Below are 15,096 nucleotides of genomic sequence, written 5' to 3'. Positions count from 1 at the left end.
CCAGGGCTACACAGAGAAACTCTGTCTTGAAAAACCAATATATATATGTATGTATTATATATATAAAGAGTTTTCCTTCAAAACGTTATCACTCAAGTACTCAGAAAGTGGTGATACATTAGAAACACCATAAATTTGCAAATTTCGAAAATATTTTTTACTTTGAAATAGAGCATTGTTTTTTCATTTGTTAACTGTTTGATAAATAAATACATCTTTAGCAAGACAGACCATGTCAAAGTTATCCTCATTCAGAAGCAGATACAGGCAAAGACAGAGTGCTCTGGCACACAGAGAGAGCTCTGTTCCTGTACTTCTCCCAATCCTTCCCCCTCATGTGGGGATACACTGTCACTCAGGAGATTTAGCTCTCTTATTGGCAAAAAAGAAGATGGAGGAGGAGAGGAAGAAGAAGAAGAGGAGGAGGAGGAGGAGGAGGAGGAGGAGGAGGAGGAAGAAGTAGTAGTGGTGGCACAGCAGAATCTGGGTGTAGTGAAATACTCTAATCCTAGCACTCAGGAGAGAGGTAGAGGCAGATAGATCTCTATGAATTAAGGCCAGCCTGGTCTACAAAGTGAGTTCCAGGACAGGCAGGACTACATAGAGAAACCCTGTTTCAAGAAACCAAAATAACAATGAGGCTAAGGATGAAATAAAATAAAAGGAGAGAAACCCAAGTAGTAGAAGACCCTACCTAAGATTTGTGAAATTTACCCTGACGAGCTGCCTCCCCGCTCATAAAAGCCTGGAGCCAGCCTCAAAGAAAGCATCCATGTACATACATGAGAGGCAGCGAGTGGGACCTGAGGCGATCTGGTGCTAACTAGGGGCAAGGGTTTTGTCCCTTCTCCCTTACCTCCTGCCAACCCACAGGTCTATCCCTCTATCCCCACCTGAGTCTTCAGAGAAAGTTGTCTTACACAGTGATTGGCCCCAAGATGAACATGTGACCCAAACCAATCAGAGGCAATGGACGGTCCCAGGCCCCGCCCCCCACTTCTCCCAGCCCCTTAACCTTGTTGCTTTGCGTTTGTTATTGTTTTGCATTTGTTGTTTGAGTGTGTGTCTGAGGAGTCTGAATATGTCGTGTACACGCACGGAGGTCAGAAGACAACTTGAAAGAGTCTATTTTCTTCGGCCTTCGTGTGGAGCCCAGGATCGAACGCCGCCAATCACCAGGCTTGGTGACAAGCGTGGGTCCTTACTGAGTCCCTTTAGACTCAGGACTTTTTAGCCAGGACTGGCCTCAAACTCCTTCTGTAGTCAGGATGACTTAACTCTGGAGTCTCTTGTTTCGCCTCTGGAATGCTAGGATTACAGGTGCGTAATGGCACCCAGTTTACTTTTGTTCTTTGCACCTGTGGGCCACACCTCCCTGGTCCTGCAGTATAGATCACTGGCAGGAGAAAGCGGGTGTCCACTGCATCCCATACTGGTGCAGGTTATCGGGAACTTATGAGAGGAAGTGACACTGCTTTATTCCTAAACCTAGGCTCATCGCTGCAGAGTACAGTATGTGCCCACCCCCACCCCTACCCCCTCCAAGCCAGGGCTCCTGAAGACTCCCGTTCACTCTCAAAGGCTGTGCACCCCAAAACTGCACCCCACCTCCTGGTCTCTCCCGCCCTTGGCTAAGACAGGTGTGATTTATTTATTCACCGCCCACGGAAGTCCTGGTGACATTGCTGAGAACTGGGTCTCTTCCTCCTGGTCCATTGCCTTTGTGGTGGGACAGGAAGAGGTCACTGGGGGGAAGCCCGAAGCATATGCAGGAACTTGGCCCTGGCAGAGACGCCAGAGAGAAGTTGCTGGAGTCAAGAGAAAACATATAGACTTAAATCTATTGTCACTTGCCAGGGATTTGGACCACTGGGCCACTGGGTGTGGTCTGGGACATATGAACACCAACTCACCCAGTGGCTTCAAGAAGTGGCCTCCAGAAGACAGAGGCTCATGGTCTGGGTCTTAGACAGTGTCATCAGGAGGCAGCCCCCTGGAGACAGAGGCACAGGCAAAGCTCTGTGACTCACCCACAGCCCCCCAGAATGGAGCAGAGTCAGGCGGCAAGGCTTGTGATTTCAGTGATGGCTTCTGGGGTCCCACCCCAGCCAGGTCACCACTGTGGAGTAAAGCCATGTACAAAACACACCGGACCCCCATCCTGGTAAGACATCAACCAAACGAATGAGCTCACTGGAGATGGGCGTGAGGAAACTTCCAAAGGTCAAGGGAGGCAAGGGAAGCTGCGACCAGGAAGCATCTTCAAAAACATCCCACTTGCAGGCTTCGGGTGTAGATTGCTGAGAGAACACTTGCCCAGTATGAGTGCCTCTCTGAGTCGCTCCCGAGCACCCCAAAATACAAATAAGTGCCATTTACTTTGAAGCACAGGAGAGGAGCTGAGTGAAAGAGCTGAGGGGAGAGCATTTGGGCAGAAGGAACTGGGCATGTGAGGCTGGAGGAGGAGAGACCTGTGGGGCTAGAACAACAGAAACGCTGACCCGCCAGACAGGCAGGAGCCTGTGAAGGAAGGACTGATGGGCGGGGGTAGGAGTGTGTGTGTGTGTGTGTGTGTGTTGGGGGGTTGTTTGTCTGTGTATCTGTCTGTGTTTGTGTGTGTGTCTGTCTGTTGGGGTGTTTGTGTGTCTGTGTCTGTTGGGGGGGTTTGTCTATGTGTCTGTCTATGTGTGTGTGTGTTTGTCTGTCTGTCGAGGGGTGTTTTTGTGTCTGTGTGTGTGTGCCTGTTGGAGGGGTGTTTGTGTTTCTGTGTGTATGTGTGTGTGTGTGCTGTCTGTATGTGTGTGTCTCTCTGGGGTGGGATGTTTGTGTGTGTCTGTCTCTGCATGTCTCTGTGTGTGTATTGTATCTCTCTGTGGGAGGGTTGTCTGTGTGTATGTGTTTGTGTGTGTCTGTTTGTCTTTGTATGTGTGTGTCTCTGTGGATTTGTGTGTGTATGTGTTTGTGTGTGCCTGTCTGTCTTTGTATGTGTGTGTCTCTGTGGATTTGTGTGTGTCTGTCTCTGTATGTATGTGTCTCTGTGGGGGTGTGTTTTTGTCTGTCTGTCTGTCTCTCTCTGTATGTGTTTGTCTGTCTGTCTATATGTATGTGTCTCTGTGTGTCTGTCTGTCTCTGGATGTGGGTGTGTTTCTCTCTCTCTCTCTCTCTCTCTCTCTCTCTCTCTCTCTCCTCTCTCTCCCTCTCTCTCTGTATGTATGTGTGTGTGTGTATGTGTCTGTCTGTTTCTGTATCTATTTGTTTCTGTGGGTGTATGCATTTGTATGTGTGTGTGTGCATGAGTAGAGGCCAGAGGCCAATCCACCCTCAGCTGTAGTCCCTCAAGCACTATCCATCGTTTTTGTTAAGATAGACTCTCTCTAAAGCCTGAAGCTCCCCAATTGCGCTATGGGAACGAATCATGAATCACGGGAACCCCATGGATTCTCCTGTCTGCCTCCCCAGGGCTGGAATTACCTAACTTTTTTGACCTGGGTTCTGGGGATCAAATCCATACCATCTCACCTACCTGGAACCTGAAACAGCTTTAAACCACAGCACTGTGTCTTCTAAAGAGCATTCTGTCTGAGACAAGAAGAACCACATCATGGCACCCATGGTCTAGCCTGGCACAGGACTTCATAGTGCCAAGGGTCCCAGAACACCCTGTGATTCGACCTGTCCACTTTGGGTAAACATTTGGGAATCCAAGGCCCAGTGTCTGGCATCAGTTCCAACACTGGGGACAAAGAACAAACACCACAGAGGTCCTTGCCCTCCTGAGCCTGGGGACTCCCCATGGGGACAACGTGGCAGAAGCAAAAAAGCCCAATGTACATGTAAATAGTACGGAGTATTGGGTCTGAATCAACCTCAGCGGGCTGTCATCGGGAAATGTCAGGCAGAAGACTACAGACCTAGTCCATGCACAAGAGGAACTGGGGGTGAGGGGTGTGGTGGACGCAAGCCAGAAAGGTCTCAGAGGGCAGGGTACTGGCCTCCTGACACATGGGGAGGAACTAGGGTCCCTTTCTGGCTGCTCTACTGGGAGCTGGGAGGAACAGGGAGACAAAGGAAAGAATTTAAGGATCCAGATAAAAGATGCGGGGGCGGGCGACAGTAGCCACCCTCAGGAAAAGGACTAAAGGTGGGAGACACTCACTTCCCTGGGGCTCAAGTGAGGGAAGCAGGGAGGGGATGTGAAGGCTGCCTGCAAGGTCTTGCCTTGCCACCACAGGGTAGAAGACCTCTAGGCCAAGCTAACCAGGAAGGTGAACGGGGAAAGGCCTGGACCTGAAGAGGAAGGTCAGGACAAGGTGAGCCACTTGTCACACCAGAGTCCTCCACTGAGATCAAGGCCAGCGGGGACAGTTTGAAGCTGAGCAGTGAGTTGGGCCTGGACATATTCCACCAGAGTATGGCTGAGGCAAAGCTAAGGACTCACCAACCATGAACGCTCATGGAGAAGAGGACCCTGCCCAGCGAGAACCGTGAAGACAACCCACAGCCAAAGAGGCCCAAGAGCCCTTCTAGAAGCTTCCAGAGAGGGTGGAAGGAACTTCATTGAAATGCCAGGAAACAAGCAAGGGTCAGACCACTCCTCTTCCTTCCCCTCCCCAGGCGGCTGAAGATCACAAAGCAGAGATGAGGGGTGGGGAGGTGGGGAGGTGGGGAGGTGGGGTGAGAGCAGAAAGCCCGGGGTCTGAGGAAAGGGGTGGAAATCTTCCCTTAGCAGCAATGGAACCTCCTCATCCACTGGGACTCAGAGCCAGGATGAGCCAGACCTGTTTTTTTGTTTTTGTTTGTTTTGTTTTTTGTTTCTCTTTGCAGCTCAGCCTGGCCTGACCCGGCCCTAGGCCAGTGGAGATCAAGGTCACCAGTGAGGGAGGAAGAGAGAAGAGAGGTAAAAGGATCACTTGTTTTTGTTTTCTAGTTTTTTAATTTTTATGGACTTTTTTTTTTTTTGGAGCCTGTCACACAGTAGCCCAGGCTGGCCTAGAATTAGCAATCCCCCCTACTTCAGCCTCCTGACCTGTTTCTATTTTTGGCAGACACACACACCCACTCACACCCACCCCTGCCAGTCTAAATTCTCCTCAAACTAAATTGATGGCATTGGATCTGGAGCTGAAGGTATTACGTTTTGAACCCTGGGCAGGTGGTTTAGGTGCCTATTTAACATATCAAAGCAGACCTGGCTTCTGGGTTCTCCCAGCATCCTTCAGTCCCTACCCGTTTCAGAACCCTTCTGGCTGGCATATCCCCCCCCCCCTCCCCTGAACTCTATAGCCCAGGGCTGGGCTGCTCTTCCCGGTAAAATCCAACCATTTTGCTTGCCCTTCTCTCTTTACCTTTGTGCCTCCTGGTAGCAGCACCTGGTTCTCCCTTTCCTCTTTTTCCCTCCCCGTCTCCTCACATATCTCAGGGTCATGTCCACTCTGGACTCTTCCAGCCATCTTTTCCATTAACTATACTCTCCCTCTTATCTACAATAAACCTTCTCCTCCACCATACCTAAAAGCAGCCATGTTTTCTTTCCCCTTCCTTCCTTCCTTCCTTCCTTCCTTCCTTCCTTCCTTCCTTCCTTCCTTTCTTTTTCTTTCTTTCTTTCTTTCTTCAGAAGGCTTCTCAGCTGAACTCACGAATCCTAAGACAGGAAGTGTCAAACATCCAGTGGCAACCTGGGGAAGAGCTCACGGTGGCCTGGGGACCTCTCTTTTGCTGACCAAGAATGGACATTCAAACACTCCTCTGTACCCTAAAAGCCACAGAAGGCCACCGAGCTGGCAGCCTGGGCCAAACCTCCTAGGAACCAAGATGCACATAGGATAAGCCCTGCAGAGAGCCAAATGGCCTCTCCAGGACTGGCTCCAGAGTCGGCTGCTGCTGGGATCAAAGGCCAGAGAACAGGATTCCAGGTAGCCGAACTCGTGGAATTGGAATGAATGAGGGTAAGTCACTGTGGGAAGATAGCAAAGAGTCCATCTTCCCAGGAAGGGTCCCAGGATCCTTCCAGGAATGAAAAAGGACAGTCTGGCTTCAAAATGCCACTTGGGAACACCTAACTACGGCACAGGGTGACCACACGGTGTCAATGACCCCTTTTGTCTTCTGCAGTGCTAAGGTTGGAGCCCAGTGGCTTGCACCTGCTAGGCCATCATTCTGCTACAGAGCCACGTACCCTGCCCCCCCCCAACCAGCAACTGGGAACACAGCATCAACACACATGTGCATGTGTCTACGTGTGCCCAGACAATGACCCATGTGCCTGTATCCCCATGTGGATGGCTTGCAGCTCGTGTGGTACACAGAAACACTCACGTCCATATAGGTCAGCACTGGACCAGACACCAAGCTCTGTGTGCTAGTATACCTAGGGACACCGTTATGTGGACCCCGCACCAGAAGGTATGCATGCCAACAGACACATGCACTGGAGATATGAGAACTCGTGGATGTACGAGTCGCCAGAAGGGAACAGAAATAAATACTTGGAACTAAAATAGGTACCCTATAACCACAGCTGCAGCCCTGAAGGGAACTAAAATAGTTCTGCACATGCCAAGGGAACCGGAAGCCATGGGAACCGGAAACCAGGCACCAGGAAAGAGGAAGAAAACAGAAGAAATCCTAGCACGCCCAGGCATCCTTACCCAGGGCCTAGAGAACAGGGAACCTGCAGGGACACCCATCCTGACATCAGGGGCCCCAGATTCCACTTGGGGAGTAACCCACGGTGGTCCAGGCAGACCTTGACCTTAAGGTCACAGGGTGGTACAAACTGGGAAAAGACAGACATTCCAACTTTGAGTCCCCCTGAGGAGTTATCAAGGGGCTCCGAACCTGCAGCCTTCTCTCATGGAAGAAAAGCCTGAAGTATACCCGCTAGCCACGCAGATCAATGGAATACTTACTAACCAAGGAAGGGAAAAAGAAGGAACAACCAGGGTGGCCTTGTGCCTCTCCAGTCAAGGCCAGCTGTTAAGAGGGTTATAATCTTTTAGCAGAAGCTACATCTTGGTTCTGTCGCCTAAATTTTGCAGGAGGGTGATGAGGTGTGTGGGGGGAGACACAGTACTTAATCACTCTTTGTGTCTGTCTTCCCTAGACAAAGCAAAAAGCAACTGTAGCCATGTAGATACAAAATAAAAGGCTGTGAGGAACATCAGACACTCAGGGTAGCAGTGTCTACAAACTGCTACCTGCCATCAGGGCCACCTTCCAAGTGCCAAGTCAACCAGCTCTGCCAAAACAACTCAGGAACAGTGTAGATATCCCAGGCTAGCCCAACTCCTGAGAGGTCCCTGGGCTCTGTAGGGAGCTATGGGGGAAGGAATCAGAATAGAATTGAGGCGAGGAGGGGGAGAGAGCTATCAACTGGCATCCCAGTCAGCTCCTCAGCCCCTTCCCTGACCACAGGAAAGAGAAAGAGCAGCAGCCAGGCCTGCAGCAGAATAAGGATGGTGGGCTGGAGGGATGGCTCAGAGGTTTATGAGCACCGGCTGCTCTGGTAAGAGGATCTGGGTTTGGTTCTCAGTACCTACATTTCAAGTCACAGTCCTCTGGAATTCCAGTTTCAGGGGATCCTGACACCTCTCGTGATCCTCCTCAAACACCACACACACACATGTGACATACAGACAACACAAACACTAAAAATAATAAATAAAACATTGTGGGGGGGCAGGGCATTTTGAGACAGGGTTTCTCTGTGTAGCCCTGGCTGTCAGGAAACCAACTCTGTAGACCAGGCTGGCCTTGAACTCAGAGACCCACCTACCTCTCTGTCTTCCAAGTGCTGGGATTAAAGGCGTGTGCCAGCAAAGGGACATGCCAGGGACTCTAAAGTGGGGCTAGGTCTAGTGGGCTCAAACCAGGAGCATTGTGGGGTGGGGGGGGGGCAGTGCTGAATTGAGGAAGGGAAAGAGAAACAAATTGGGGACTTTCAAGCTGCTGAGAGGAACTTGGGGTTCACTTGGAAAAAGACAGGGAATGTCAGAGAGTCTGAGCAGGACGGACATCATCCCTCGCTAGAAAAGCAGGATAGACAACCACGTGAGTCCAAGCAGGCAGCAAGGCCATGGGGGTCATAAAGGGTGAGATCCCAAGGGTGTGAAGTTAAGATGCTGGTGAACCAGGTATGGGGTAGCAGGAGATAGCAGAAAGAACCGAGCAGGTAAGGGCAGCCTGAGGGTTCCGCTCTACACCTAGGGGACAAATGAGATGAAGGAGAGAGGCATCAGCAGATGAACAGATCAAGCACAGTTTAACAGGAAAACTCATGTCAGGACAGCGGAGCTGACACAATCACAGACATGGGAAAGACTATGAGACTCTCTGTTGAAGGTGGTGGCCCTGTGGATGGGCAAGATGCATGCCAGGCTGGGTTCTAGGTGATACACACAGGGGTCCCAGTGCTGGTGGGACACTCACACACACTCCAGGAAAGTCATGGGGCAGTTACCATCTACAGCTGTTTCCTCAACTGACAAGGACCCGTGTTACCACGCTGCCTGTGCGGAGTAGCTTTATGTCAACTTGACACAGGCTATTGTCATCTGAGAGGAATGAACCTTAATTAAGGAGGTTCTGTCTGTGAGCAAGCCCATAAGAGCATTTTCTTTAGTGATTATATGGGGAAGGGCATGGCCAATTGTGGGTGGGGCCACTCCAGAGCTGATGGTTCAGAGCTGAGCAAGCCATGAAGAGAAACCTCCTAAGCAGCACCCCTCCATGGCCTCTGCATCAGCTCCTGCCTCCAGGTTCCTGCCTTGTTTGAGTTCCTGCCCTGACTTCCTTCAGTGATGAACAGTGCTGTGGAAATGTAAGCTGAATTAACCCTTTCCTGCCCAAGTTGCTTTGGTCATGGTTGCTTTTATCATAGCAACCATTTTTAGTGCAATTCATAACACCTGGATATATTCTCTTTTTTGTTTTTAAAGAGGTCAGGTGGGAGCCGGGCGGTGGTGGCACACGCCTTTAATCCCAGCACTTGGGAGGCAGAGACAGATGGATTTCTGAGTTCGAGGCCAGCCTGGTCTACAGAGTGAGTTCCAGGACAGCGAGGGCTACACAGAGAAACCCTGTCTTGAAAAACCAAAAAAAAAAAAAAAAAAAAAAAAGAGGTCAGGTGGGTTAGTGTAGATCTGTTACCCCTCCTCCCCCCCAACCCCAGATTCAAGAAGCTGGAGCAGGAGAATTTCAAATAAAGCCTGGGTAACACAACAAGACCTTACCTTAAAGAACTATAAACAAAAGAATAACCCTTGGGCTCAGTGAGACAGCTCAGTAGGTAAAGATGCTTGCTGCCAAGTCTGATGACCTGAGTTTGATTCCTGGGACCCACACAGGAAGAGAGAACTGACTCCTGAAAGTTGTTCTGTGACCTGCATGGCCATGTTGTGGCATGACTCCTCCAATCACACACCAATAAATACATACATATAATATTTTACAAAAAGAATCACGGTGGTTTGGAGAGATGGCTCCGTGGTTAAGTGGGCTGGCCACTCTGATAGAGGACCTGGGTTCATGAAATTTCTAGCACCCACACAGTGACTCACAACTATCTGTAAGTCCAGTTCCAGAGGATCTGATGTCCTGTCTGGTCTACAAGGGCATTGCATGCACAGATGTACTCAGGCAAAACACCCATACCCATAAAATAAAACAAAAACGTACAGGAAATCATGGAGTCGGTATTATCTGCTTTGTGTGTCTAGTGCGCACCCTCCCGTACCTTTTTCTAAACTGTTAATGGAACTAACACCAATCTGTTGAAAATACAGAATACTGTTGGGGTTTTTCTCTTGTTCTTGTCATTTTGGGTTTGGTTGTTTTTTGTTTTGTTTTGAGGCAAGATTTCTATATGTAACCCTGGCTGTCTCTGCCTCCCGAGTGCTGGGATTAAAGGTATGTGCCACCGCCACCACCGACTGGCTTAGGGTTTCTGTTTTATGCAGGCGCTCGCGGGTGCTCGTGCGTACGCATGCATGTTTCTTTATGTTTTGTAGTGCTGGGGATTGAACCCAGGGATGTGCACATGTTAGGAAGCAGTCTACCATTCAGCTCTATCTTCGGCTTTCCATTTATTTATTTATTTATTTATTTATTTATGAGTTTATTTATTTATGAGACGGGGTCTCTCTATGTAGCCCTGGCTGTCCAGGCACCACTCGCCTTGATGCAGGAGATCTGCCTGCCCCTGCCTTCTGAGCTCAGAGATTTAAAAGTGTGCACTAACCCATCTAGCTTCCGTTTTATATAAAGACGGGGGGTGGGGGTGGGGGTGGGGGTGTTTCACTAAATTGCCTTGAACTTTTTGTGTAATCCAGGCTGGCTTTGAACTTCCTCCGGTGTTGAATATTCATTCCTCCTGCCTCAGGTTCTAAGTAGCTGGGATGACAGGCAAGAGGTTGGGGAGAAGGGACTTTAACAGTAACAGAGCCTTTTTTCAATCATCCACGTCTTTCCAAAACCTGGCTCTTCATAATTTTTTTTTTTTGATTGCCCAGCAGCCCATTGTACAGAGAGAAAGAGCTCTCCCTTGTTTCCTACTTCCTATGGAGAGTAAATCAAGCATGGCCGCTTGAAGTCCCTCCCAGCCCACCACGGGCCATGCTTAATAACTAGCTACCGACCTTTGCTATGCCCCAGATCCCTTATCTGTAAAAAGGAAGAATTTGCAGCCTCGGCCTGTTTCACAACGCTGTGGTTAGATTGAGACCAGAAGCAGGCAAACTTACAGGACATTTCCAAAGGCCATTTGTAATCTCCTTTGTAATTTGCTAATCCCTCAAGGGGAGCAAACCAGATCTGACCCCTGTCTCACTGCTGGGAGAAAGTTTGGCTCTCTGAGTGATGGATCGGCTCCAGCTAGCACATGGTACAGTAGAGGCCTGAGCCTCTAAGCTCTGAAAACTGTCACCTACATGAGTGTCACGCTCCTGTCCAATCTTGTGGAGCTGAAGATGTGAATCAAAATCACTGATAGCCAAAGAGGGTGATGGGGTTTAGAAATGACCCTTCATTCCATCAAAGTGGACGGTCCCATAGCTTGTCAGCGGGAGTAGAGTAGAGAACACCGAAATCCAACCAGGGTGCACCTGTGGGTCCATAGCCCAAGGATCATACCGTGCAAGTGTTCCTGGACTCACACAGGAGGGCATGTGTTCTCTGGAGCCTAAGACAAAGACATGGCTCAGTCAGTAGAGGAACCAGTAAATAAAGGAATACCAACACAGTAAGTGAGGAAAGGAAATAACAGATTGGCCTGTTGGGCCTGTCAAGCAAAAACCTTTGAATGGGACTGGGAAGATAGCCCAGTGGGTAAAGTGCTCACTGGAAGATCTGGGTTCTGATTCTCAGAACCCAAACAAAAGCTCAACACGGAGCCAGGGGTGGTAGCATATGCCTTTAGTCTCAGCACTCAGGAGATAGGGAGAGCTTGGTCTATAGAGAGAAATCTAGAATGGCCAGGGCCAGGCAAAGAAGCCTTGTCTCAAAAAAAAAAAAAAAAAAAAAAAAAAAAACAGGATGAGCACGTCTGGTACAAGTCTGGAACCCAGCACCAGGGCAGGTGGAGATAGGCAGATCCCAGGAACCCAATGTCCAGCATCTAGCAGAGAAGGCACATAACATATTTAATGAGAGAGCCTGTCTCGAAAAAATAAAATGGAGAGACACTGTGGAAGGCACTCCACATCAACCTCTGGTCTCACTCATGGCACACCCATCCATACAGGTGTGTGCATGCATGTACACACACACACACACACACACACACATCCCTTTGATAACACTAACACTGAACAGAAAAGCCATACTACTTAAGCCAGGCATGGTGGCACATACCTTTAATCCTAGCACTCAAGAGGCAGATATGGATCTCTGTGAGTCTGAGGCCAGCCTGGGCTACGCACTGAGTTCCTGGGCTACCTAGTGAGATGATGACTCAAGAGAAGGAAAGAAGGGAGGAGAGAAAAAAGAAAAGCACACACTCTCCAGCTCAGGTTTTGTAGAAGATGTCCATTCGAGCTGGGAGGATAGCAAAGCACCTACTAGGCAAGCATGAGGACCCGAGTTCAAATCCCAGCAGCACATACAACATTGGGGATTGCTACCCCAGAGACAGCAGGGGGATGGCTGTCTAGTTCATCAAGAGACCCTATCTGTAAGGGAGGAGGTCACTTGACCTCGACACACACAAATATATAAATGATAACATCGGAAGAAAATAAGAGTGAAACCTCTCTCTCTCTCTCTCTCTCTCTCTCTCTCTCTCTCTCTCTCTCTGTGTGTGTGTGTGTGTGTGTGTGTGTGCGCGTGTTGGAACCCAAGGCCTGCTGTATGCTGGGTAAGTTCTCTACCACCGAGCTACACCCCAATCCTGATTTTTTTTTCTGAAGCAACTAAGTATTCCTGCCTTTTATACATCAACTTCTTTAACTTACCAAAACACACACACACACACACACACACACACACACATAAAGACAAGGCTTCCATTCAAGTAGCACAGAACGAAACTGTCCAAAGTCAACTCCAGGGTCCCTCCCTGCTCCCCTCCGCTGCCACCCTCCCTCCATCCCCTGAAGTGAGCTTTTTTTTTTCTCTCTCCCTCAAGAGGTCGGCTCCGCTCCAGCCAGGGCCTCTAAGAAGAGGCTGTCTTGGGCTAGGCGTGTCTTTCGGTCTTCCTTCCTTCACGCCACTCAGCCCCCAACCAATCGCCTTTGGGATTTTCGTAAGTAGGGCTGTGGAAGCCGCTGGCTCAAACGTAAAGCCCCATGCTACCAGCTATGGGGCAACTCAGCCAGACATGGTTTTCCTTTCTCAAGCACGGGGCAGATGGGACCCTCACTGATGGAACAGGCATGCGCAGTCCCGACGATAATACACACATACACACACACACCCCCCACACTCCACCCCCGACATCCTTAGTCTCTATGCCAACCCCCTCCCCCCCCCCAAAAAAAGAAAACAGTCCAGAAAAGAGTTTGGGGAAGGAACCAGTTGGGATTCCCCCTCACCCCTAAATAGGAGAACAGGGGACACCTGCTCACTCCCGACCACAAGCTGGCTCAGCAGGCAGTCCAGTCCACGTGCTGGGTATACGGGTACACAGGGTACACAGGGCCGGGTCCTTACTGAAACCACAGGCTGTCGCTGAGACAAGACTGTCATCGCTACTTTGCCAGATCTAACAGAAAAGCTCAGAGCCGGTTTTGATGCTCGAACAAGAAAGATCTTCCCTCCACCCCAGGACACAGCAACTCCTGGGACCTTAACGTACAAGGGTTGAAAATCCAAAGCAATAGAAACAACGGTGCTGCCAAGAGGACTCGGAAATGCCCACCACAACTCCAGGAAAGCCACCTGTGGCTCCATCCGGAAGACCAGCCAGGACCTGGGAGGTGGCGGCCAGCCCAAGAGGGAGTATCCCTCATTCATTCCCTCTTTTCAGCGGGCAATGGGACACAATACACGAAGCCATTGCCATTCTTAAACTCCCAGTAAACAAACCGGGCTAAGAGGAAAGGTGTCAGTCAATCCCCGTGACAACAGCCCCTTCTGTATACCAGGTCCAGTTCTCACTGGATGTTCTCTGAAGGCCAGCCTCCGTTTCCCCTTCCGCGGTAACCCAGCGTCTCAGAAAACACAATTACTCGGTAATCTCCAGGACTTAATGAGCTCCCGGCTCATTCGGAGGACACCGGATCCCAGGGCAGAGTCTGTGGCTGGACCGGCACCGCCCGCCTAATATCGGTCCCCGGTTGAAAGGGCAAAACAGGGCCTACGGCTGCGATCAAGGGAGAGGCCCGGCTGCCTGCCCTCGGCAGACCTGAGTAGTGTCTGCCTCTGCCAGAGCGTGGGGGGCAGAAAGCTGCTTAATTCTCGAGATTGGCAGGCAGTGTGGGGGCGAGCCAGGGCATCTCTGGGGCATCTGGGCGGGAGGAAACAGGCAGAGCACCCAGAAAACTGGGAACCCTTGGGACCCTCACAGATGTACAGCCCTGGGGTTACTAGGTACGGTGACCGGCCAGCGTGTGCTGAAGGGCTGGAGGTCAGGACAACTGCAGTCGAAACTCAGGGACAACCAACCAGGCTACACTTCTGCTTCAGTGAGGTTCAGGCCCCTGTGACGCTGGTGACTCAGACCTCCAAGTCTCTGGGATGAGCCTGGGCCTCCCTGGTGGTGAGAAGGTAGCTCCACCGTCGTACCCTGCGTCCCGATCCCCTCCCCACCCCCAACCCCCCAGGACACTTCACTCACCTTGAGCACCTGCTGCTTGATGAGCGAGGGCACCATGAGGATCATGACAACGCCGAGCACAGCACACAGCAGCCCCAGGATGCCCAGCCCCAAGGCCACCCAGCGTGCCCTGGAGCTGCCGCCCATGTCCGCGTGCGCGGCCGGGGCTCCCGGGGCTCAGGATCCGAAGGGGTCGGCGACAGAGGCGACGGAGGCCACAGAGATGACAGAAGCTCAGGCTCCCTCAGCAGCAAGGTGTGTGCCTGGAGGTGGCCGGCGCAGCAGTAGCCCTGCAGGTGGCCAGAGGCTTTATGCGCCATGGCCCGGGCAGCCCGCCCCCGAGTTCGGCGCGGGATTCCGGCGGGGGGTGGGAAAAGGCGGAGAATGGGAGGTGCTTTGATGGTGTGGCGTGGGCGTGGCCTCCTCGGGAGCCGCCCCTCCGAGATGCTGGGCTTTCCCAGCTCTTGAGAGATCTGGATTCCCGCTGTGCGCCCCACTCCGCGCATCCTGGTCTTGTCGCTGATCTAGGTGGGAACCGATGCGCTCTCCGCAGAGGGCAGAAGACCCCGGCACCGTCTGCACCCGCTACCCCCGCTCCTGCGACTCTTCCGACTCTTGCGAATGTCTCCCGCTCCCCTACTTTTACATCAGTTGCGGTCAGCCGGGGCCAGCCTCCGGGTCATGCACGCCCGCCACTCAGAATTTTGTGTCACTCTGGGTCTTTTGCATTCCCTCCACTCGGAATTCCGTATCCCTTTGGGCTTTTGCATACCCTCCATTCTGTGTCCCTCGCGGTCTTTGCACACTGTCCCCTCGGAATTCCATGTCTCCCGGGACTTTTGCACACC

The 15,096-nt window shown here is 51.1% G+C and overlaps 1 protein-coding gene across 2 annotated transcripts in view; it reads right to left on the bottom strand.

Moving 5' to 3' along the window:
* The window catches only part of Scarb1 (scavenger receptor class B member 1), a 66,875-nt gene extending 52,268 nt beyond the window's left edge, over positions 1–14,607 (bottom strand). For both annotated transcript variants that reach the window (XM_028766115.1, XM_028766116.1), the window contains exon 1: positions 14,270–14,607. In XM_028766115.1, the coding sequence (XP_028621948.1) occupies positions 14,270–14,395 (126 nt within the window). In that variant the 5' untranslated portion in view covers positions 14,396–14,607. The remainder of the gene's footprint in view (positions 1–14,269) is intronic.
* Positions 14,608–15,096: the final 489 nt, after the last annotated feature.

The sequence above is a fragment of the Grammomys surdaster genome, unplaced genomic scaffold (genome assembly GCF_004785775.1).
Source record: "Grammomys surdaster isolate TR1022 unplaced genomic scaffold, NIH_TR_1.0 166, whole genome shotgun sequence".
Classification (NCBI taxonomy): Eukaryota; Metazoa; Chordata; class Mammalia; order Rodentia; family Muridae; genus Grammomys; species Grammomys surdaster.
Note: the sequence above shows the minus strand (reverse complement) of the source record. Positions and strands in the feature narration are given on the sequence as shown.